The following is a 23,534-nucleotide window of genomic DNA, read 5'->3' as shown; positions in this document are numbered from 1 at the left end:
AGCTCAGCTTCCTCTACTTTACTGACCACAGGCATGTCCTGCCAGTACTCCGGGCCTCTCTTTCTCCCCTGGGGGGCTCACTCAGACCGAGACCTCCCCCTCCATCTGTAAGCTGGGGTGACCCAGTTCACCTTCTCAGGCAACTGAGAAGCAGGCACCATCCCTTTATGAGCTCCTACCACAGGCTACACCATCCCACTTCTGAGCATCTTAGAATTCACTCATCCATTGAATTGATGCTTTCATTGATCTCTTCCTGCTTATAGTTCTGTATAGTTGGGGAGATAGTATATACACCTGTGAAATAACTAGCCAGTTTCCAAAACAATATATTTTTACCAATAGCCTTATTTTTTCTTATCGTCAAATGTTACAGTCTTACAGCAATAAATTCAATGAATACAGATGATATAATACAGGTGTAACCCTGGACTTCCTTGGTGGTCCTGCGGTTTAGACTCTGTGCTTCCACTGCAAGGGGTACAGGTTCCATCCCTGGTCAGGGAACTAAGATCCTACACACTGCATGGTGCTGCAAAAAAAAAAAAAAAAAAGTAATTCTATTGCCTGAGTGCCATGACTGTTAACATGAGAACGGTCAGGTTACAAAGGAATTCGCACTTCTCATTTCCAACTATTGAAATGTTTTATGACAACCAAGTATTACTTTAACAATCAGAAAGAATATCTATTAAACTGTATCTATGTATAGCAAATACAGAGATAAACAAATATGCATTTAAAATATGACTGTATTTATATATCCTTTTAACCTCTCCCTTTTCATGTAATGATATAGACCTGGCAATGTCTCCATGACAACCCATCAGTTTTCAACGACTGCTTGGTACTTTGTCATATGGATGGGCCAAACTTTGTAGAAGCAATTCTCTGTTTTTAGACATGTAGATTGTTTCTATTTTGTGACTATTCAAAACTATTAAGTACTAGATGGCATAGCCATCCTTACACACACACCCCTGTGCACTTAGGCAGAATATAAATAAGTGGCTACAGCAGCAAGTACCACATAAAACGGTGTGTTTGGAAGCAACCCCGTGAGATCTGATGGGTCAACCTAAGCCACCTACTGCAGTGCCCAGACCCAGAAAACCAGGACAAGGTCAGAGATACTTCTAGCCAACCTGGCACGTCTAACCACACTCTTCTCGTGTTAGAGCCGAGGAAGAAAAGGCTAGAGTGGTGACATCACCTACGAGGCCACAGAGCTGATCAAGCAAGACCAGAGTTAAGATGTGGGCTGGCTGATCCCTATAACTCTGAGCCAGAAGGCTGTCTTCCCAGCCGTGAGTTTTCCCGTTTCCCACAGTTTTTCTGTTCCTACCCACTTGGCCTCATTTGTCACTCACTCATTTGCTTACTCTTGGAACACTTAATTTTTTTTTTTTTCCTGACTTTGTGGCAGGAGGGATCTTAGTTCCCTGACTAGGGATTGAACCTGTGCCCCCTGCACTGGAACCACAGTGTCTTAACCACTGGCCCACCAGGGAAGCCCCTGGAACACTTTTTGGGGTCTGCTATGTGTCAGGCCCCCCTCCCCATGCAAGAGCAATGGGCAGGACAAACGTGGCCGCATGCCTGCAGACCACCTGGCCTCTCTGAACCATCGCCTCACCTGGCCCTTGGTCCATATAACTTCTCTCTTCTAGCACTGTCCGTTACTGAGAGAGGAGTGTGTGGTGTGCAATGAAGTGATTCAAGACTCAGCCTAAAGTCCTTGCCCCAACCGCTTGGCTACAAGGCCTGTGACTTGAAGGCAGGAGAGGTTTTCTGGCAACATCCTGGGGCCTAGAGCTGCTTATACATCATAGACACTTGCTATTATTGTCTCTAAATGTTTAAGATAGATTGACTACTACTGAGGGTATTTATCAATAACCTGTACTTAACATTGCTCCTCGGCAGACTCAGACCTAAACCTGTGTCTCAGCTGTTGCCGCAACTTCATAGGCTTTTAGTCCCAGAGGCACAAACGAGAACACCAGAGCTCAGAGGTGAAGGGGTTCTCTCTGAATCATGGCGCGAGCCAGTGGGATACCTCGGGGTTCAAATGTCACCCCAATATCCCTTACCCTCTCCTGCCCTTTAATTCTCTCCATGGTCAGTTTCCTTTCTAACCCGTCATACACCTACTTACTCTGCATGGGTTTAGCACCTGTGTCCTCCTAGCAGAGTGAGAGCCCATGAGGCAGGGCCTGTTGTCTGCTTGTTCCTTTGGGGGCACAAGTTGTCCAGGGAGCTTGGAATCTAGGTGGTGTTATTGCTTAGTCGCTCAGTCGTGTCCAGCTCTTTGTGACCCCATGGGTTATAGCTCACCAGGCTCCTCTGTCCATGGGATTTTCCAGGCAAGAATACTGCAGTGGGTTGCCATTTCCCTCTCCAAGGATCTTCCCGATCCAGGGATTGAACCCACGTCTCCTGGATTGGCAGGCAGATTCTTTACCACTGAGCCGTCTGGGAAGCCCATCTGGCCCCTAGCAGGAGCTCAATAAACGTATATGGAATGACTGGCTGGCTGGGCTTTGATCTACAAAGATGGATGGCCAAGCGGAGGCGGCCTATCTGGGGGTGATGGCCCCAAAAAGAGGACGGGAGGGGTGAGAAGCTCCACTCTGGGGAGAGGCAGAGCTGGAGGGGAGAGGAGGGAGGGGCAGCCTTGCGAAAAGCATCTTTCATCACCGCCTCCCCCCACCCCGCCAGCTCCCGCCCCGGATCGCTTTCTCAGTTCGCATTTCCAAGGCCGCTCCTGGGTTATTTCGGTCGGGAAACCTGATCCTTCGCTGGGTTTATTTTAGCACCTTGGAGAACTCCCAGTGCCGCACCCGATCCGAGGCCGCACCCAGCCTGCTGACCACGCCTCCGTCCCCGTCGCTCGCGGCGGCGGGGCGCGCGCGGGGGGCCGGGACGAGCAAGCCTCGGAGGCGCGGCGTCCGCGTCCTCCCGCACCTGCGGCGCGCGGGACGGTGATGCCCATCCCCGCCGCCGCGAGGATGCCCGGGCGGGGCGGGGCCGCCGGGCGTCGGTGCCAGGTGACCGGGTGGGGGGCGGAGCACCCGTGCTCGCTGCCCGGGCAGCTGCCAGGACCTGGGCGCCGCTGCTCCCTCCTGCCGGGACAGGGTACGTTCGAGAGACCTGAGAAGGCGTTTGTCGCTCCGAACTGCGGCTCCGATGGCGAAGCCCGAGGGGACGCGGACTGGCCCTTGCGCTCCAGGCTGGGAGAAGCAAGCCCTCCCCCGCCCTCCCTGCTCATCCCACAGGCTCATTAAGGATCCTCTCCAGCCCCAAAATAACATCCAGCATGCACACGTGCACAGACATGCACACTCACACATGCCCCTACGGCCCACCCACTCACACCCCAAACGTGCTCCCCCCTACACTCACCGTCACACACACATCCGCACGGACCCACACTCTCACCCACAGACACACCTGCTCACATCCACCCCCACAGACACGCATGAACGCACACCATTGTGCACACTCACACAGACGTAAACTCGCACAACCAGCAAACTGCCCTCTGCACTCACACACACTTTCACATACATCGTCAGACAAGGCACACACCTGCATACACAATATACACACAATCTCATCTACACCCACACCACTTGTGGTCACTCACATGACTATACAACTCATACACGTACCCACATGGACACATGACGTACATACCCCCTCCCAGACACACAAACGCACCCCACAGTTATACACAACTGTCACATACACTAACTCACACTGTCACACACTCATTTACACACACAGTCACCCACACACTCTAACTGCATCACACACCATCACACCCCTCACACCCCTGGAACATGCATCCCTCACCCTCCCCTCCCCAAGCTCGCTACTGGACACCCACATCAAAGCAACTTACTCATACACGTCCTAATTTATAGCAACCAATACTTACTCATAACTGTTTCGAGTATGAATTTGTACCTATTTATTATTCATGTTAATTAATACCTCCATTCATCATTCTTGGCATCTCTAGGGCCCACGGGGATGTGAGTGCTGAGGGGAGCAGGTCTGTTGTCTGTCTGGGCCCTGGCTGCGTTCCCCAGAGTCTTCTGAGGGCCCAGCCCAGGGGTCCAGTCAATACGGGGGAGGGCATACATGGGCCTGAGATGGTGGGGAGGCCAGCTGATCAGACCTAGAAGAAATGTGTGCCTGAGCCTTTGGCTGGAGCGGCCACCCCAGGCACCTGGTTTTATGCAAGGCCCCATGACGCACATTTGCCCCTGCAGAAAGAGTGGGGTTATCACGGACCTGGGGGCCAGGAGGCCTGGCTTCTAGTCCTAGAGCCCTCCCTGCGTGACCTTGCCGGGCCCGTGTCTCCCTCTGTAGGGGAGGCTAGCTCAGAGCCTGCTCTGAGATCCTGGCTGTGCCGGCTTGGCCAGTTTGAGCCCACTGCCTGCAGAGGTGAGGTGTCTCAGTCATGCCAGGTGGGCCCTGTAGCCGCCTCACCTCTTGACATGTCCCCCTCCAGCCACCTGCCTGGCCCACCAACCCTGCCCGCCTGTCTCCCAAGTGGACATTTCAAGCCTCACCATTGGCTTCCTGTCTGGTCTTGAACAGTTAAGGATGGAACCCTGTCTCCCAGGGCAACAGAATTCCAGCACTTATAACATTTCCATCTGCAAAACAAGGGCTTTCCCACCTGTGAAACGCCTTTCTGGTCTCATGATGGCTGCACCCTTGAGGCTGAGAGCTCTTGGAGGACCAGCTGTGGTCTTGCGGATGGTGACTGCAGCCATGAAATTAAAAGACGCTTGCTCCTTGGAAGGAAATCTATGACAAACCTAGACAGCGTATTCAAAAGTAGACACATCACTTTGCCGACAAAGGTCAATGTAGTCAAAACTATGGTTTTTCCTGTAGTCATGTATAGATGTGAGAGTTGGACCATCAGGAAGGCTGAGCGCTGAAGAACTGATGCTTTCAAACTGTGGTGCTGGAGAAGACTCTTGAGAGTCCCTTGGACTGCAATGAGATCAAACCAGTCAATCCTAAAAGAAATCAACTCTGAATATTCATTGGAAGGACTGATGCTGAAGCTGAAACTCCAATACTTTGGCTACCTGATACAAAGAGCTGACTCATTGGAAAAGCCCCTGATGCCGGGAAAGATTGAAGGCAGGAGGTGAAGGGGACAACAGAGGATAAGATGGTTGGATGGCATCACTGGCTCAATGGACATGAGTTTGAGCAAACTCTGGGAGCTAGTGGTGGACAAGGGAGGCTGGCATGCTGCAGTCCATGGGATCACACAGAGTTGTATGACTTAGCAGCTGGACACCAACAACTGCAGGAAATGCTGGTGAGAATGCCGGCTACATCGAATTCCCTGCCACCACGAGCCAGGTGGGTGGTTTCCACCCACTCCTCCTTCTTCATCAGGCTTCAGTATCCTCCTATGTGGAATGGGCTGGTGATGGGACTGGCTCCTGGGGTTGTCATGGAGAGCCATGAAGCTGATGCATGCAGAGGCCCTGGCTCCAGTGATGTTCAGTGAGGAGACCCTGCATTCAGCTTTCCTGCAGACCTGGGAGGGCTTTGGACTCATTGACACTGTGTGTTAAAACCCATCTCAGGGAGTTCCCCGGTGGTTCAGAGGCTAGGACTCTGAGCTCCCCATGCAGGGGGCCTGGGTTTGATCCCTGGTCGGGGAACTAGCTCCCACATCCTGAGTGCCGCAGTTGTGACCTGGCACAGCCAATGAATATGTGTGTGTGTGTTTATATATATAAACCCAGCTAGGTGGGGTCAGGCTGTTTCTCCCTCTGGTTTGCTGTGTGATTTGGGGTTTTCACGACCTCTCTGGGCCAGCGTGCTGCAAACTGAGGTAACTTGTCCTCCCACCAACGGCACTAAGAGCTCCCAAGTTGCCACGCTGGGGGGTTTACCATCCCCGAGGAGGGGTTGGGGTCGTGCCTCCTGACCTCTGCTCTTTCCCCTTCACCGGTGACATCAACGCAGAGGAGTCTGGGGAGACTGAGGTCTGGGGGGGGCATGTGAGCGTCCCAGTGGTGCTGGGCACATCACAAGCAGATGACCCCTCCCTCTTTTCTGCAGACGCCAGCTTTTCAGTCTCGTGTGGAGGCCTCATGGGCCCTCACATATGCTGAGACAGCCGTGGGTCTGTGCCCAACACCCACAGACTCCAGAAAACGCTGAGCAGGAAGCAGGGCTGCGCGGAGAGGCAGGAGGGCTGGAGGGCTGAGAGCTAGGGAAGCCGCCGGACCTCAGAGGGCCCGTGGGAAGCCGGGGCAGGGGAGGCAGGTGTGGGCTGGCCCTTTCAGACCCTCCATCGCTCAAGGCGGGCCCCAGGGGTGCCCGTCCTTAGCTCAGAGCCTGGGAAAAAGGCCCCCAGACACCGCCTGTGCTCTCCCTCTGCAGAACTGGCCCTCCAACTAGCCCAAGACAAAATACAGCCTAGGAGGTGACGTGGAAGAGGAGGCATCTCTGGGATTGAGGGTCAGGGGTTTTCTATTTTTGGCTCACCCCACGGACACCCAAGCAGTCTTCTAGTGGAACTTACCAGACACAGGGTTTTCTAGAGTGACTTCCACCTGGCTCAGAGGGGGCCGGCCCCCAGGCAAGTGGGGCATACCTACAGGAGGAGATAGGTGGACTTTGAACTTGGCCAGATCTAGGTGGGCATGCAGACTCTGGAAAACCACTGTCACCTGACCCATGGGTCTCTCTCTGTCCAGCCCACCTCCTGGGGCCAAGTAGGTCGGAAGAGGCAATATCTGCTCAGTGGTGTGGTGGGCTTCCTAGGTGATGCTAGTGGTAAAGAACTTGCCTGCCAATGCAGGAGACATAAGAGATGTGGGTTTAATCCCTGGATTGGGACGAACTCCTGGAGAAGCAAACAGCAACCCACTCCAGTATCCTTGCCAGAAGAATCCCATGGACAGAGGAGCCTGGCGGGCTACAGTCCAGAGGGCTGCAAAGTGTTGGACATGACTGAAGTGACTTAGCACGCATGCATATGGACACGTGGTGGTCACCTTATTGTCATCATCATGGACCCAGGCCAACCAAGCCCGAACTACAGGGTGTAACGTCACTTCTAAGAGGCATCGCAGACATTCAACTCTTGGAAATCATCTCCGGGGGCCTGGCTGCTTAGTAGGCACTTTAGGGTTCTGACTTCTGTTCTTTCATGTCGGATGAGCAAGAAGTGCAGGCTTCCCCTGTGGCTCAGCTGGTAAAGAATCCGCCTGCAATGCAGGAGACCCAGGTTCCTTCCCTGGGTCGGGAAGATCCCCTGGAGAAAGGGACTGGCTATCCACTCCAGTATTCCAAGCTCTGGGGCTGATGGTGTGGGCAGATGAGATGGACACCCCCAAAGTAATATCTCTATGTAAAGTGAACAGCATAATAATTCACCCACCGGCTGAAGTGGGTGAAGGCTGAAGTGCAATCCAAGAAGGGCAGGATGTTTTGTGGAGGCCATGAGTTCACAGCAGGGAAAGGACACTGTGGGTTGAGGCCGGGAAAAGCTTCTTCCTGGAGGTGGAAATTTACACGGGGTCCCTCAGAGCCCTGTGAGGTTCCTCCCTCCTGGCAGTAGGCAGATCCCAAGGGCCACCACACCTTGGTCTCAGTCAGCAGGGCCGGGAATAAACCACTTACTAGCTGATCTGGAAAGGGATGACCCCTCAATAGGCTCAGGGCCCATGGCAGTCATCCGGACAAGGGCAGGGGTGCAGCTGGGCACGACGCAGTGGCCATTTCCTGCCTGTGGCCCGAGCCGGTTGCTGGTATGAGATGGATCATTTGGCTGGCTTATCACCCCTCAAAGAGGACCTGAGAGTGGTGGGAACCCTCCGCTCCTCCAAATCCTGCCCTCACAGGCTGTCAGGATGCTCTGGCTGGAACCACTTGCCCTGTGCCTGGAGGTGGGCGGAATCACGGGAGAAGGGCATGGCTCTAGTGCGGCTACCAGGTTTTCTGATGTTACAAGCCGCCTGGCCATTCCCCCTTTCCCTGGTGGCAGTTCCAAGGTGGGGGTTGCCGGGGGTGGGTCCTGGTTCCAAGATGCTTAGAGAGGTTAACAGCGCTCCCCCCTGTCCAGGGTCAAACACCTCTAGGACCTCTTCTGCACGTAGACCTCCTGGTCTCAGCTGGGACACCCACCTGGGTGGGACTGGCCAGCAAGTCTTGGAAATCTCCCAGCTTTGGATTCCCTGTGCTCTGTGAAATACACACGATAAGCCTCCCATGGGGGCGCTGGTTGACGGTAAATGAAATGACTAGGCTTGTCCAGCGTTGATCACAGCTGGGGCCCAACAGGCCCTGACCACCTGTCGGGGTGCCTAGAGGCCCAGCACAGAGAACAACACAGGGACCTTTATCCCTTCTCCCCTCACCCCCAACCTCCAGCCGTGGAGGCCTCCCCCAGAGTCCCGCACTGTCTCCAACCAGCCAGGCCAGGGCGACGCCCACCTGCCACCTCTCCGCCTGCCCTGATGGGGGGAAAGCCGGCTGAGTTCAAAGGGCACGAGGAGCAGCCCACCTGGACCGGAGACAGAAGCCGAACTACACTACCCAGAATTCCCGGAGCTAGCCAAAAAGGAAATGTCGTTTCTGCAAGGAGAGGCTCGGCTCCCCCAGCAGCTGCAGAGACAGCGAGGGAGCGAGAGGGGGGCGAGGGGTGGGGGGAGAGGATCACCAGGGGGGAGGCGGGCTGTGTGCGGGGAGCGAGGGTGGAGAGCGGGGCGGGCGGCAAGGAGGAGGCGGCGCCCGCTCGCCCGCCCGCCGCCGCCGCCGCCGCCTGCAGACCTGCACCCCCGCGGGGCCGGCGAGCGGGCGGCGGTCCCTGCGTGCGCTGCGCTCCCGGCCGGCGGCTGCGGGCGGACGCGGGGCCAGGCCGGCGCAGGGGCTGAGTTTCTGCAAAGTTTGACCTGGTTGCCTTTCCGATGCTGCAGCAGAGCGAGGCAGCGCGGGGCGCGCCAGGCGGCTGCGGCGCGGCGGCGGGGCTGAGCGGCGACAGCACGCTCACGATGATCATAAAATAAAGCAGGCGAGCGGGGTGGGGGCGAGAGAGCCCCGAGCCTCACCCCTCCGCCCCCGGCCACCCCCGACCCCCGACCCCCACCCGCCGGGCAGCCCCGAGCTAAGAGGACTTGGGGGCCGGGGGGCCGTCCACGCCGGCCCCCAAACCCCTGTAGAGCTAAAGGACACTTCCCCGAGAAAGGGGGTGGGGGCGCCCCCAGGACTTACCCGTAGTGGGGTCGGGGGCGTCCGGAGGGCGGCAGCCGGGGCACGCGGAGCGGCCCGAGGGGCAGGTGAGTCGGCGGCGCCGCCCGGGTGGGGGCGTGCGCGCCAAAGTTCCCCGGCGGCGGCGAGCGCGCCGGACGCGCGGGGATGGGGGTCCACTCGGGGCTGGCTGTCCACTCGGGGCTGGCTAGAGGGGGATAAAAGCGGCGAGGCAGGGGCTCTGCGCCCTTCGGGAGCCCGGGGAGCCCCGGCTCGGGAAGGGGCGTGCTTACCACCTGACCGGCCTGCAGGGTGGCCCTGCGCGCCCCATGGTGGGGAGGGCCCGGAGGGAGTCTGACCAAGAAGGGGCGCCGGCGGCGAGGAGGTGGGGGCAGTGCCAGGACCCAAAAGTCCACGAGGCCCACTGCAGTGCCAGGCGGTGGCCTCCCCCTCCCCGACCCCGCCTCCGGGCGGCGAGGTGTCAGCGGAGATGTCACGGGAGGCGATTATTCGCTGGTGCGCGCGGTCGTGCGGCCGCCACTGACGGGGCGGGCGGGTGTTGGGGGGTGGCCGCCGCCTCCGGGGAGACCGCCCAGAGGTGCACGGTCAGCTCCGCAGCCCGCGCGCCCCGCGCGTCCCCCGCAGCAAAGTTCGGCTCAACTTTGAGGCGGGCCTTGACGCCCAGTCCCTTCCACCTCCCCCTCCAGGTCCTCGGCGGCCGCGGCGAACCAGGCGGCGAACCGAGCGCAGCCCCGGGGGCCCCCGCACGGCGGCGGCGGCGGCGGGCGGCGACAGTGACAGCGGCAAGGGGAGGCAGCGCGCCCGCGTGGGGGCGTCGGCCCGCGCCCGCGAGTGGGCGCCGACGGGGACCCCGCGGGCGGCCCGCGCCGGGCGCTCTCCCTCCTGGAAGCCCCCGAGGGCCCCCGGACCTCGGCCGACTGAACAGAAACTGCTCTCCCATTGATTCGACCGGGCCGGGCGAGCGGCCGGGTGCGTGTGCCCGAGCGCGTGCGGAAGGCAGAAGGGCAGGAAGTCGGTCTCTGGCAGCCGGGGTGGCGGCACCGCGCAGGGGACGCAGCCTTCCTTATTTATGTGTCTGCCGGCGTTTGCCTTCTTCGCCCGAAGACTTCAGGGAGCGTCTCGGAGCTGCGTTCCCCGCGTGTGAGGCACGGGAAGGGCTGGATGTCTGAACAACATGCTTATCCATTAACCTCCAAACTTTGTTTTTTTTAACCCAAAGAATATCGGTGATTTTTGTTCACTGCTCGCAGAAGAAGAGAGAACCCAGGGCCCTTGAAATGCAGCAAAATCCTTATTTATAAAGTGGCCCCGCGGTAGTGACATGTGAACCCCCTGGACTCAGTGAATCTTCTATCCTATGGATATCGGTCTTGGGATTTGAGATTGAAGAACTGTACTACTGTCTGCACTGGGTCCGGCGGCCTCCATCCTGTCAATGCCCAGCTTCCCCTGGGACTGCTGGTCCTCCCTGGAGATCAGAGTGGTCCTGTGTGCCATGGGCTGCATTCAGAGCATTGGAGGCAAAGCCAGAGTCTTCCGGGAAGGCATCACGGTGATCGATGTGAAGGCCTCTATCGACCCCATTCCCACCAGCATCGATGAGTCCTCCAGCGTGGTGCTCCGCTACCGGACACCCCACTTCCGTGCCTCAGCCCAGGTGGTCATGCCGCCCATCCCCAAGAAGGAGACCTGGATAGTCGGCTGGATTCAGGCGTGCAGCCACATGGAGTTCTACAACCAGTATGGGGAGCAGGGCATGTGAGTACTGCTCAAGAGCAAGCTTCGGGGAGGGGGCCGCTGGCGGGGCGGGGCGGGGGAAGGCGGGGGGGCTGGAGAGGGGTCTCTCCAGGGCCAGAGGGAAGCATAAGGCAGACGCGGAAGTGCTCTCTGAGTCCTCCTTGGCCAGGCGACCTAGAGGGCTTGGCTGTTGATTCAGATCGGGGGCACGGCTCTAGGACCTTCCCTTCCACTGTCCCTTGGCCCCCCCAGGGTTCCCATCTCCCTCCCCACAAGATGCCCAGGAAGCAGAGGGACACTCCACCGGGCGCCTCTTTGGCAAAGCAGGTGTGCTGTCCCGGGTCACTGGAGGGGCCGGGGCTTGGCCCGGCTCAGGCCTCCACCAGCCACGTGGTCGTAGCGGGCACTCAGGGAAGGAGAGACGGGCCTCCACAGCCTCCAGCGTTAGCGTGCACGGCTCTGTGTTGGGCCTGATCTTGTCCCCCGGCATTTTCGGAGGCACATCAAGACCTGGGGGGATGCTCTGCTCTGCGCAGGACGGAGTTTTGTTGGAGAGGGTTTTAGACACGCAGTTTGCATCGCAGTGCAGTGTTCTCTGTCTCCGGAGGCAGAGGGCCGCTTTCTGTGGACCTCCATTGTCAGTGTGCAGAGGACTTCAGGGGGCCCCTAACAGCTGAGAGGAACCCACAGGCCTCTTCTCTCCAGCCTGGTCTCTAGAATGTCCCCAGGATAATGTAGCTTTTGGTGTGGCCTCTTAGGATCCTGGCAGGTGCCCTGACCTTAGAGATGGTCACCCTGAGTGTGCAAAGAGCAGTGGTAGACAGAGAGGGAAGTGACTTAACTTGAAGGGGTGCCTGAGACAGGGCGATGACAATAGCTGTTTCTGAGCACGAGGAGGCTTCTGAAGGCAGGCAGCCCCCAACTAGACCCTGGGAGTGGGCATGGATGCTCACCCACAGCATCTCTCTCGGGATCCAACCCTGCACCATACCTCCCCTGTCCTGTAGCAGACTTGCCCTCAGACTTGAAACTGATTTAAGAACCCCCGGGGCCACCTAAAATTAGAGAGGATGGAGGGGGACGGCAAATCTTGTGGCTTCTCCACCTGTGACTCTCATGTTACAAGGGCAACAGGAGGGTCATGGAAAAACTGAAAACTAGTTGTAACCGTGGCCACCCCGAGAGGCACGCGGGCCGTATCTGGACACTCCTCAGCTCTCCTCTGTCTACCTGACAGCTATGCTCCAGGTCTGACTCTCCAAGTGGTTATTAAACCAGGCGGGGTTTTGGGCGGTGGGGGGGGGGGGGTGGGAGATGGTACTGACTTTCCATCCCAAGAAGGGAAATATGCTTCTTAGTTACTTGGTGTGGACCTTCCCTAAGAAGTCTTAAGCCCAAACATTCTCAGGCTTTGCAGGGCATCTGGGACAACTGGCAAGACACAAAGGTTTTTCTAGGCTTTTAGGCTAAGCTTGTTTTCTTCCCGAGAAAGAATAGGGAAGTCAGAGGGTCCTTCTGAACTTGGAAAGTTCCGTCCTCCTCCTGTGAGCGCCAGGAAGAGGAAAGTTGGGGAGGGTTAAAGGGACTGAGTTTTGCTATGTGGTGGGGAGGGAGCAGGCCTGGCCCAGAGCCTCGGTTTCCCCACCTGTGAGGAAGCTTCAAGGCCTTGGGCTACCTGGAGCATAGATGTGGCTCCAGGTCTGTTCAGGCACTACGGCTGGAGGCAGGCCTGCATCGGGAGACCTGAGCTGACCTTTCTCTGTCTGTGCCAGTCCTTGGTTCCTGGTTAAAGGAACCCAGTGCACACCTAGACTGCAGTCAAGCAGACCTGGGCGCCAGTCCAGGCTCTGTCACTTTCCAGGGTGTGACCTTAGCCACTCTGACCCTCAGTTTCCTCATCTGCACATCCAGGCCATTCATAGGCCTTGCAGCATGGGCTTATTGAATTACGGGAGATGACATTGGTCAAGCTGTCGGCCCTGCGCCAAGCCCACAGCAAATACTTACTGCAGGTGACTGTTGTCTGTAACACTGTTGTTACTGTGATGATCCTCCTGTCAGACAGGGAGTGGGTGACGGGACCTGTAAAAAGAATCCTGGCTGAATTCAGACAGATGTAAATTACTCCTTGTGCTGAATTTTCTCCCTGGCCCAGGTCTTCCTCTTTCACACAGAGCCTATTCCCTGCCTTAAGAATTTAACAGTTAACAGTGTAAGTCACGCGTGATTTTTCAAGTGGTTGAAGGCCGTTTTCCTTGTTCTGTATGTGTTTCCTTTTGTTCTCGCCCCTTCTTGGAACACGCCTCAGCGCAGGGACCCCTGTGTCCCATGGACCTCCTTCTCCAGGGTCCACTGAGGTCCCGGTGGAGATGGGACCAGCCCCAGAGAAAGAACAGAGTTGGAGGCTCCCTGGAGGGGCAGGAGGGACTGGGCATTAATGAGTTCAGTCTCTGGGGTCAGGATGACCCCAGTGCTGGCTCTGGGGCCTTGGCAAGTTGCCTCTTGGAGGTTAGGCTTTGCCATCTGTGGATGGGGAATTAGAAGTGCCCGTAGGCTGCTGGGAGGATTCGAGAAGAGGACAGCTGTAGGTGACTGCCCTGTGGCTGAAATGCACAGTTGGAAACTGCTTGATTATTAATCAACAAAACTGTATTAAGAAACTGAATTATCAAGTAGCATGGTTCCTCTGGCCGGTGGGGAGGCTCTGGCCTCCAGAAAAAGCCTGGACAGCTGTGCCTGCTTGAATGCCAATGGAAGCTTTTTTTTTTTTTTTTTTGCTACACAGCATATGGGATCTTCGTTCCCCAACCAGGGATTGAACCCACGTCCCTTATATTGGAAGCTCAGAGTCTTAACCACTGGACTGCCAGGGAAGTCCCAGATGGAAGCATTTTGATGGGATGAAAAGACTTCCCTATCCCAAACCTCCTGTGATAATGAGGCTTCTTCACTTTTTTAAGCCCCATGATGTGAAGGAAAGTCAAGGGTGGTGAGAGGTGGGGTGACCGGTGGCCTCAGGCTGCCCGGAGCTGTCCCTTAACTTTGCTGGGACTGGGGCTGTCCTGTGCAGTGCAGGAGATTGAGCAGTGTCCCTCATCTCTACCCACTCGATGCCAATAGCCTCCCTCCCCCAATCCTAACAGCCAAAAATGTCTCCAGACACTGCCCGATGTCCCCAGGAGGGGTAAAAAGTCACCCCTGATTGAGAACTGCTGGGCTAGACCCAGGCAATTTGAAGCCTTAAAATGAAGCCCCCCTGGGCTTTAAAGGCCCGGGGAGCGGGTGGCCAGGTGGCAAACGTTAGGTTAGGGTTTCTGTTCTTGAAAATATTAATTCCAAATACTTAACCAAAACCCGTAATACCCCCAAACATTATCCCTGCTTGAAATTAATCTCTAATCCAGGAGAACCCTTTTGAATGACATTGTGGGTTGGAAATGTTTGCAGTGGAACAATGCCACACGCCAAACCCCAGTAATGCCCCAGCTTAAAGACAAGAGCTAGAAAATGGTGAGTTTCTTGTGCCAGCTTGAGAGGATTCTATATCGTTTGGGGTTCAGCCCACATTGCTTTAAAAGCTACCCCCCCCCAAAAAAAAACTGTTGGAGACGACTGCCTCCACAGTCCCGTCCTCCGCAATCCTCAGCCGCCACCTGTCAGCTGGCACAATCTTCCAAGTGACAAGTCCCAATTTCTCCCTTGTGTGTGGGACGCTTCACGTTATCCCTAATTTGCCCTCCCGCTGGAGCCCCCAGGGAATCTGGCCCACGGCCAAAGTCAAAGTCAAGGCCAGCTCTGGCTCCAGGTTTTGCCAAAGGGCAGGCTTGGGGTGCGGGGAGGAGAACAGCTCAAGACGTGGGGGTCTCTCTGGATGGACAGTGCCACCTGCCCATGCTCTTGTCCAGCAGGATGTGGCCCCCCAGCTCCACCATTCACAGGTACAGCAAGCTTGGGCCAGGTTCCCAGCCTTTATGAGCCTCACTGTTCCCATCTGTGAAATGGGGTTGTTGAGGGACTAAATGAGATAGTGCCTGATGAAGATTCAGCACAGTGCCTGTATACAAAACACTGGTTGCATAGTTGCTATCCCTACCATAACTAGCATTCATTCATCATCAATTACACAGCGCCTGGCCAGGAATCAGCACAAATTGCTGTGTTAGAGTCGTTGCTCTTCTTTTGGGTTGGGTTTCCCATGCCTACCTAGAGCATGGGAGTCTCTGGCGACGAGACCTCTCAGGGTTTTTGCAGCCGGACCTGCGATGACTTGAGCTGTCACAGGATGATGAGGCCAGTGGGAAAGGGCCGGGCAGGGGTGGAGGGGCTTCTGCCTGGCTCCCCGGTCTCTCTCTGGTCTCCCAGGGACTCCAAGAAGTCCTCACTGATGCTGAGGCCGGGGCCGCTGAGACCCGAGGCCACTTGTCTGAGAAGGCTTGCTCTGCTCCAGCAGGTCTGGGGCCGGGTTAGGAGGCATGGCCTGGTGACCACGTGGCCTCTTCCTGCAGCCCGGGCCTGCCCGGGGGGCCGGGCAGAACAATTGGGGACAGTACTTCCTCTCTGCACCCGGAAGGCGGCCTCCCCCATCTGTGGGTCCCTGGTGGAGGCTGGAGAGGGAAGTCCTCGTTTCCAGGCTTTGGGGTGGGAGGAAGTTGGGGGCGGGGGTACTGCCCGGCCCCAAAAGAACTGCCCTGGACCGCCCCCTGCCTGGCGATCATGCCTACCCTCGCCTTCTGAGGGCGGGAAACAGAGGCTGGCATCTCCCGGGCCATGCGGTGAGACACCGGCCGCCGCCATGATCAGGGGAGTGGCAAATGAAACAGGGAGATGCTTTTTTTTTTTTTCCGCTGATAGGATCTGGGTTAAAAATGGAAAGGGTCAGTAATGCCTGGTGCAGGGGGTACAATGTGGGCAGCTTCTGGAAGATGAGCTTTCAGAATTACAAGTACATGGGACCTTCAACTCTGGCACTGTCATTTGGGTTTTTCGTGGTGTGGAAATGCCTGAATGAACTTTTTGGCCAACCTAGTAGTTCTAGCAGTTTCTTAACAGAAACTGAGCCCCTGGCCTGGTGCCTGGCAGGTAGTAAGCACATAAAAAAGTCTACTGAACAAATGAGTCAATGAATACATGAATGGAAGGAGCGGGGCAGAAAGGACCAGTTTTGCGGGCAGAAACTCCAGCCCCAGCCATCGAGGCAAAGAGCCACGAACACCCCCAGTGTCCTGTCTCCAGGGCCAAGTATGGCGAGGCTGCTACATAGGACGAGGAGGGGCTCAAATCAAGATTCTGTCACTAAAAACTGAGCATAAACTGGGTATGTGCGGGGAGAAAGCTTCAGGATGTTCACCAGAGTGGGATGTGGTGAGTAACCTCGTCGAGGAAGGGGGCGGCCCGGCAGGCAGGACTTGCGTTTCTCACTTTAGGTACTTCTCTGTGGCTTGCTTTTTAAAAACAAAACAAAAGCTCAGCTTTTGAAACTGAAAACTAAAACAGGTGCTATCGGGCGCTTTCTGCCACGTGGCAGGCCCTGGGACTGTGGCCTGGGCAAGAGGGAGCAGTGAGGTGGGAGGAAACAGAGGCCACAGGAGAGTCATACCTTTGGCCTCTGGGCACCTCTGGTTTCCTTCCCTGTCTACCCACAGGCCTTTGAGCAGAGCCAACTTCGGGCTGGTGGCTGGGCCTGGGGCCCTGAGTCATAGGGTGACTCTCCCCAGCCTCTGTGGGCACCCTTTGGCACAGCCTCAACCCCTTCTCTGGCCTGCAGGGAAGGCCTTTTGTAACCCCTTCAGACTCACTCCCCGTCAGTCACACTGCTCGGAGCGTCTGCACGCTGCAGACTGTGTGTGCACACGTGCAGGCACGCACCTGGGGGCCCTCAGCTTCGCCTGCATCTGACTTTTAGGGCCGTGGAGAGGAGGGTCACGGCAGATTTAAAGGGGTTGGAGGAAGGAAGCGTGCCATCCGTTTTGTGTTTTTAAAGACCACTTGTGTTTCAGGGAGGAGAGCTTGGCAGAGGACAGGAGGAGACCTGGGAGAGGTGAAGGGTCGTGGCCAGGGACGAGGCGGGGGGGTACCGGGGGCAGTCTGGAGGTGAGAAAGGGGGAGTCAGGGATGGGTTCGGGCATCCAGAGAGTGCAGGGCCCCCGACATCGCCGATGACCGGGTCACCATGATGGGGTGGCCAGCGCCCGTGGGGGGTCCCTGCAGACGATTGTTGAGTGGCTTTGGATGGCGCTGCAGAAGGAGCGGGGTTTGAGGGGAACTCAGGAGTCTGGCTCAGGTGTGCTGCCAGCGGGCCCCAGAAAGCATCTGCGGTCCGGCTGGAAGCCTGGACTTGCCTGCCGTCCTCTGCTTTCCCACACCTCCGGAATGAGGGCGGGAGAGTGACGGGAAGCGGGCCAGTTTCCTGGGCGTGGGCACGGCGGGGTCCTGTGCTCTGAAGGGCCCCCGGCCTGGTGCCAGGCTCCATGGTCACCACGTGGCAGTTCTTAACTTTTGAACTTTTTCACTTCGCGCTGGTGCCACACATCCTGTGGCCACTGTCGCCCTGAAGACCAGTGTCGGCCGGCGAGCAAAGGGGAGAGGACACAGGGGAGACCATGTCCCCTGCTCGCCTGTGGGAGGCCTGATAGGACTGCCCCGGGGCCTGGACACGAGGCGCTAGGGCAGAAATGGGCGGCTGCTTGTGTTCACAAATCCCCCTCCTCCACCTAGATCTGGTGGTGCCTGGGTGTCCGTGTGGACCCGAGAGCCTTGCCCAGACCTTTCGGTGACACCTATAGCTGTACTGTCTGCAACTTGCAAACCAGAAGGCTCAGGGTGTTCAGGGAGCGGAAAATCGAGGGTCTGCCTCGAAGCCCAAGGTCCCTGCAGGACAAACAGGAAGTCTTTGAGGCGGGAACTGTGTAGAATCATTCCTTTCAGAGCCCAGATAATCTGGAAACATAAATGAGGTCAGAAGGCCTCAGGTCACATCGGGGCCGGCAAATCCATTAGTGTGAGAGGCACGCCTCCCTCAGATGTTCTCCGGGAGTTTCCACGTTTTGCTGTTTATCGCGTACCAGGTGGTACGTGTCGACAGGTTTAATCATCACAAAAACTTGGAAGGTGGGTGTGATTACCACGGTGGACCGGTGTGGAGCTGGCATCTGTGACTTGACCAGAGCTTGTAGCCAGGGGGATACTGGCCCTGGGCTGGCCCGCCTCCGTCAGCTACTGTGCCCTTACCCACGCCCCTTCGTACTGCCAGCTACTGTGCCCTTACCCATGCCCCCTCACCCACGCCCCCTCGTACCGCCTTGACGTGGAGACTGGCCCAAGGGGACCACAGCTAGCTCAGCTGGTCTGTGATGATGTGAAAACAGACGCCCTTGGCCCTGGTTCTGAGTAATACGCCACGTGAGACAGGGCTGTCTGCTCGCTCACGGGGACCGTCACCCGTCTGTGACTGAGCCAGCACCTGGGCATTTGTGGGGGCTGGTAGGGGAAAGGGAACCTGAAGCTTTGGGGTCAGAGGCTGAGACACAGTTGGGGGGGCATGTGGGTACCAAGCCCCACTCCCCCAAACAAGCCAGCTCTTAGGAAGTGAAAGGGGGCCTTTGGCGAGATGGCTTTCTGCCTTAAAAAAAAAACAAACAATTTTTAAGAGTGAAACACCGTGAGAAGGTAGAGTGGGTGCCTTCTAGGAGGCTGGAGGCAGGTGGGACACGGGCTTCTGAGAAATTCAGGACAGGGACCCTGACCCCCTTCTCTGGTCCATGGCAGCCATTCCCCTGGGACAGCTGAATCTCCAGGTTCACAACTGTGACCTCCTCCCTTGGAGTCTGATGAGCTCAGGGCCCCGGGCTGGAGATGGCCCACAAGACAGGTGTTAACGCTAATTTCTGACCTTTTTAATGAAACAAACAGAAAAATTAGCAAAATCACATTCCTAATTATCCCTCCAGTAGTGACCACATTTTCTAACTGCTAACATTAAATGATGCATCTCAGGAATGCATTTTTAATTATGTTAAGTTATACAATGGCACCCCACTCCAGTTACTCTTGCCTGGAAAATCCCATGGATGGAGGAGCCTGGTAGGCTGCAGTCTATGGGGTCGCTAAGAGTCGGACACGACTGAGCAACTTCACTTTCACTTTTCACTTTCATGCATTGGAGAAGGAAATGGCAACGCACTCCATTGTTCTTGCCTGGAGACTCCCAAGGACAGCAGAGCCTGGTGGGCTGCCGTCTATGGGGTCGCACAGAGTCGGACACGACTGAAGCGACTTAGCAGCGGCAGCGGCAGCATACATGGGCTTCCCTGGTGGGTCAGTGGTAAAGAATCTGCCCGCCGATGCAGGAGACTCAGCTTTGATCCCTGTGGGAAGATCCCCTGGAGGGGGAAATGGCAACCCACTCCAGTATTCTTGCCTGGAAATTCCCATGGACAGAGGAGCCTGGCAGGCTGCAGTCCATGGGATCACAAAGAATCAGACACGACTGAGTGTCTAAACAAAACAACAAAGATATACATAAAATTTATCATCTTAACCATTTTTAAGTTCAAGGGTATTAAAGACATCCACACTGTTGTGCATCTATTTCCAGAAATTGTTCATCTTCCCCAACTGAGATTGCACCCGTGGGACCCTGGCTGCCCGTGCCCCTCCCCCAGCCCCCGGCAACCACATCCTGCTTTCTGTTTCTGTGAGTTTGAGTCCTCGAGGGGCCTCATATATGTGGAATCATACAGTGTTTGTCCTTTTGTCTGACTTGTTTCACTTCGCATAATGTCTTCAGGGTTCATCCATGTTGTAGCATGTGTCAGAATTTCCTTTTTAAGGGTGAATAATATTCCATTGTAATGGACAGACCACTTTTATCCATCGTCCAGTGATGGACACTTGGGTTGCTTCCACATTTGGGCTATTGTGAACAGTGCTGCCGTGAATAAAAATGCATTTTGTAATATATATTCTGGAGAGAACTGCTAGTGTACACAGGTATGCAGAATTCTGGGGGCAAAGCATCCTGAGCTTTGGTGTGGCGGGTGCCCAGGTCTCACTGCTCAGCGGAATTACCTGAGGAAAAAGACCCCCACCCGCAGCTTTCCTTACTTTATCTGCCTAGTGGGGTGGAGGTGATTGTTGATGAGTCTCTCAGGGGTGGGTTCCCTGGATGCTGCTGTCCAGCCACACGTGTCCTCAGAGTGACTTGGGACAGGCCAGTGTCCTCTTCTGTCTGAGAGCTATTATAGCAATAGCCATGGCGGCAGGAGCCAGCAGACACCAGTCACTGGCCTTTGTCCTGTGCCCTGCCCTGGGCTGGCACGTTCCTGCCTGAATCCTCCCGTGACCCCAGGTGGGACAACGTGATGAGTCTGGGGCCCAGGGGGTATAGGGACTTGGCTCAGGGTGGCACACCAGTGAGAGGGTGGCTGAGACTTTGAGCAAGTCCAGTAAGTTTCCTGAGTCTGAACTCCACAGACAGCTCAGCCACCTTCTTCCACCCCAGGAAGACTTAGCCCCCTGAAAGCAAGACGGGCTGACCCAAGTACAGCTGGTACTCAGCTGGGCCTGAAGCTGCAACTGCAGGCTCCCCGGTACCTGCAGCAAGACCAGGAGGCACTGATTGTATAGCCGGCCCGGAGGCAGGGACTGAGTGTGGTGTTTTGAGATGGTCTGGTTAGGTTTTCTTGGTTCTGCTGCTCCAAAGACGGGCTGACTGGGTGGGTGGGAGCAATTCAGGCCATACTTTGCTTCTTCTTCTAGGCTGGCATGAGCAGAAAGAAGGGGGTACTACCTATGATGCTGGCCATGCTGGGCAGGGGGCCAGGGAGCCCAGACCCACACGTGGTGGAGGAGACATGGAGGGGAGGGGACAGTCTGAGCAAGGGCTCTGGGCACTGTTTCCTGTGTCTCTGGCCCGGGTGCTAACAACGAAGCTCAGGGAGCGCAGGCATTTGCCGTAGGTCACGTGCTGGTCAGTGGAGGGACTGGAATCACCCTTGGAAGTACCGACCTCACAGCCACTGGGCCCTGAAGCTTCCTGTCAGCCCCTAAAGCAAGAGAAAGAAACTCCCTGCTCCCTGCTCTCCATGCAGGGTGCCCTGATGTGCTGTGTCCAGGAGAGGCCCCTCGACCCCCAGCCTCTCGCAGTCAGCGGCCTCTGCCCTCACTGAAATCACAGGGCTGCATGCAGCTGATCCACCAGCCACCAGGACCTGGGGTGGGTTCCCCATTACTGTGCGCTGCCCCCAGGCCCCTCCCTGGGACACATCCCCTTGAGGCTAGGGGCAGCCAGAGCTTCCCAAAGTCCAGCCTCTGTCTAGAGTGGTTTCCGGTGGCGGGGAGACCAATCTGAGATGATGCAAGAGAACAGGATGTGGCTTTTGGCAGGGGTGCCAGGTCTAGGGGAGCCCCGATTCCCCAACCTGATGCTGGGTTGTCTGTTTTGTTGGCCCACCCCCCACAACCCGCTGCTGCACACCCCCCCTCCAGAGGTGAGCCGCCAGGACAAAGGGATGCAGACCAGCCTGTGGCTGGCTGGCTGGCTGGTGATGTAAACTGCCTTCCCATCCTCAGGTCCAGCTGGGAGCTCCCAGACCTCCAGGAAGGCAAGATTGAGGCCATCAGCGACTCGGACGGGGTGAACTACCCGTGGTACGGCAACACCACAGAGACCTGCACCATTGTGGGCCCCACCAAGAGAAACTCCAAGTTCATCATCAGCATGAACGATAACTTCTACCCCAGCGTCACGTGGGCCGTGCCCGTCAGCGAGAGCAACGTGGCCAAACTGACCAACATCTACCGGGACCAGAGCTTCATCACGTGGCTGGTGGCCACCAACACCTCGACCGACGACATGATCATCCTGCAGACTCTGCGCTGGCGCATGCGGCTAAGCATCGAGGTGAACCCCGCCCGGCCCCTGGGCCAGCGCGCCCGGCTCCGGGAGCCCATCGCCCAGGACCAGCCCAAAATCCTGAGCAGGAACGAGCCCATCCCGCCCAGCGCCCTGGTCAAGCCCAACGCCAACGACGCTCAGGTCCTCATGTGGCGGCCCAAGTTTGGGCCGCCGCTGGTGGTGATCCCGCCCAAGCACCGGTAGCGGCTGGGGGCGCCCGCGGGGCGACACCCGGATGAGGACACCGCTCAAGCGACCCCCCACACGGACTCTGGTCATTCAGCAAAATACAACCTTTCTACCTTCTCCGGCGGGGCGGATCTCACTGTGCGAATGCCCCTGGGATGGCCCCTCCCCACCCCGCCCCGCCCCCGCCCTTCTGGAACCTGCTTTCCTGGGGGAGTGGGGAGACCCAGGCGGGACCGACCCCCCAACATGCACCCTCAGTGTCACCCTGGGTCTCCTTTCCTCTCCTCGCAAGTTCATTCATTTGCAACAGACACCCTGAAACAACTGCTTTTTCTGTTCTTTTTTTTTTTTAATGCCTCTTTACGAGGTTCAGGGTCTGAGGAGAGGCTGGTGATGAGCCTGGTGGGTGCGGCGGGCCCCTCCAGGGGAAAGACACCCCCCCCCCCGCCCCCCGCGCCCCTACCCTATCCTCCGTCACGCGGCCTTATGTAGACTTGCTTTGCCAAACTTTTGCCTTAAGCTGATTTTAAAGGAAAAAACAAAAACAAAACCCGGAACAAAGAAAGCAGGATCTCTTTTCTACTGGACTTTGTATCTTCCGCCAGAGGCGAGGGAGGAGGGGATGGGGAAAAGGGAGAGACTCCCCCAAGCCCCTTCTCCTGGGTATTGCCCAGGTGGTCGGGGATGCCCAGGTAGATCTAAAACCAGCTGCCCATTCTTTCCTTTTAGCTGAGCCGAAACCACAGACCGATTCTGCCCCCAAAGTCCCTTCTCTCTGCCCCAGGTAGAACCCCATCCCCGACCCCCTGCCTGCACAGAGGGCTCTGAGCTCTGAGCCAGGGGCGTCTCACCTCTCTCCTCTGTAGCCAGAACTTGGCCTTGGGTGGGGCTAGGAGGAGAGAGGGCGGGTCCTGTGAGTTGCAGGTAAGAACCTGGGGAATTTCCCGCATCTTGGTCCTTGGATGGGTCTGTAGGCACATCTCAGCTTTTCTGTTTCCATCCACACTGGTCCCCAATGCCTGGAGGGGGCCAGCCACCCTACCCAGCTGTAGTTCAGAGATAAGAGGGCCTGCACCTCCCTGCAGCATCTTCTCAGGGGACGCCTCTCCCAGGTACTCTGGGGGAGGGCTGCAGACAGGCTCTGGGCACTGCAGTGCTGGAGGTGGGGGCACCCACAGATGGGCATTCCTGGGTCTGGGAAGGCAGAAGGCAGACCCCCCCCCCCCCACCGCCCCTGCTGCCTGTCCTCACAGAAGGGAACGAGGGCCCCGGCAGCTGAGGGATGGAAGTGGGCCTGGGCCCTCTGGAGCCCCAGGACCTGGTCCTGAGTGACGCCAAGCTTTTTTATTAGCAACGTCTGCTGCTTGCAGGAGCTGAGGGGACACCCAGCTGAAGCCCCCTTCCTCCAGGCTTGCCAGACCCACAGCGACGTCACCTGGGTCCTTCATTC

General features: G+C 57.0%; 1 protein-coding gene across 1 annotated transcript; it reads left to right on the top strand.

Moving 5' to 3' along the window:
* Positions 1-10,093: 10,093 nt before the first annotated feature.
* On the top strand, positions 10,094-22,666 carry FAM78A (family with sequence similarity 78 member A). Its single transcript, XM_040225410.1, has 2 exons — positions 10,094-11,022; positions 21,571-22,666. Exons 1-2 carry the CDS (start codon positions 10,700-10,702, stop codon positions 22,097-22,099), a joined length of 852 nt encoding a protein of 283 aa, XP_040081344.1. The 5' UTR covers positions 10,094-10,699; the 3' UTR covers positions 22,100-22,666.
* Positions 22,667-23,534: the final 868 nt, after the last annotated feature.

Source organism: Oryx dammah, unplaced genomic scaffold (assembly GCF_014754425.2).
Source record: "Oryx dammah isolate SB20612 unplaced genomic scaffold, SCBI_Odam_1.1 HiC_scaffold_25, whole genome shotgun sequence".
In the NCBI taxonomy this organism is placed as follows: Eukaryota; Metazoa; Chordata; class Mammalia; order Artiodactyla; family Bovidae; genus Oryx; species Oryx dammah.
The sequence above is the reverse complement of the archived record's forward strand: the minus strand, read 5'-3'. Positions and strand labels throughout refer to the sequence as shown.

Bases quoted from the DNA above. Each gene is read 5' to 3' on its own strand.
- FAM78A (XM_040225410.1), top strand. From the start codon at position 10,700: ATGCCCAGCTTCCCCTGGGACTGCTGGTCCTCCCTGGAGATCAGAGTG. The intron at 11,023-21,570 runs GTGAGTACTGCT...TCCCATCCTCAG, and splicing joins CAGTATGGGGAGCAGGGCAT to GTCCAGCTGGGAGCTCCCAG.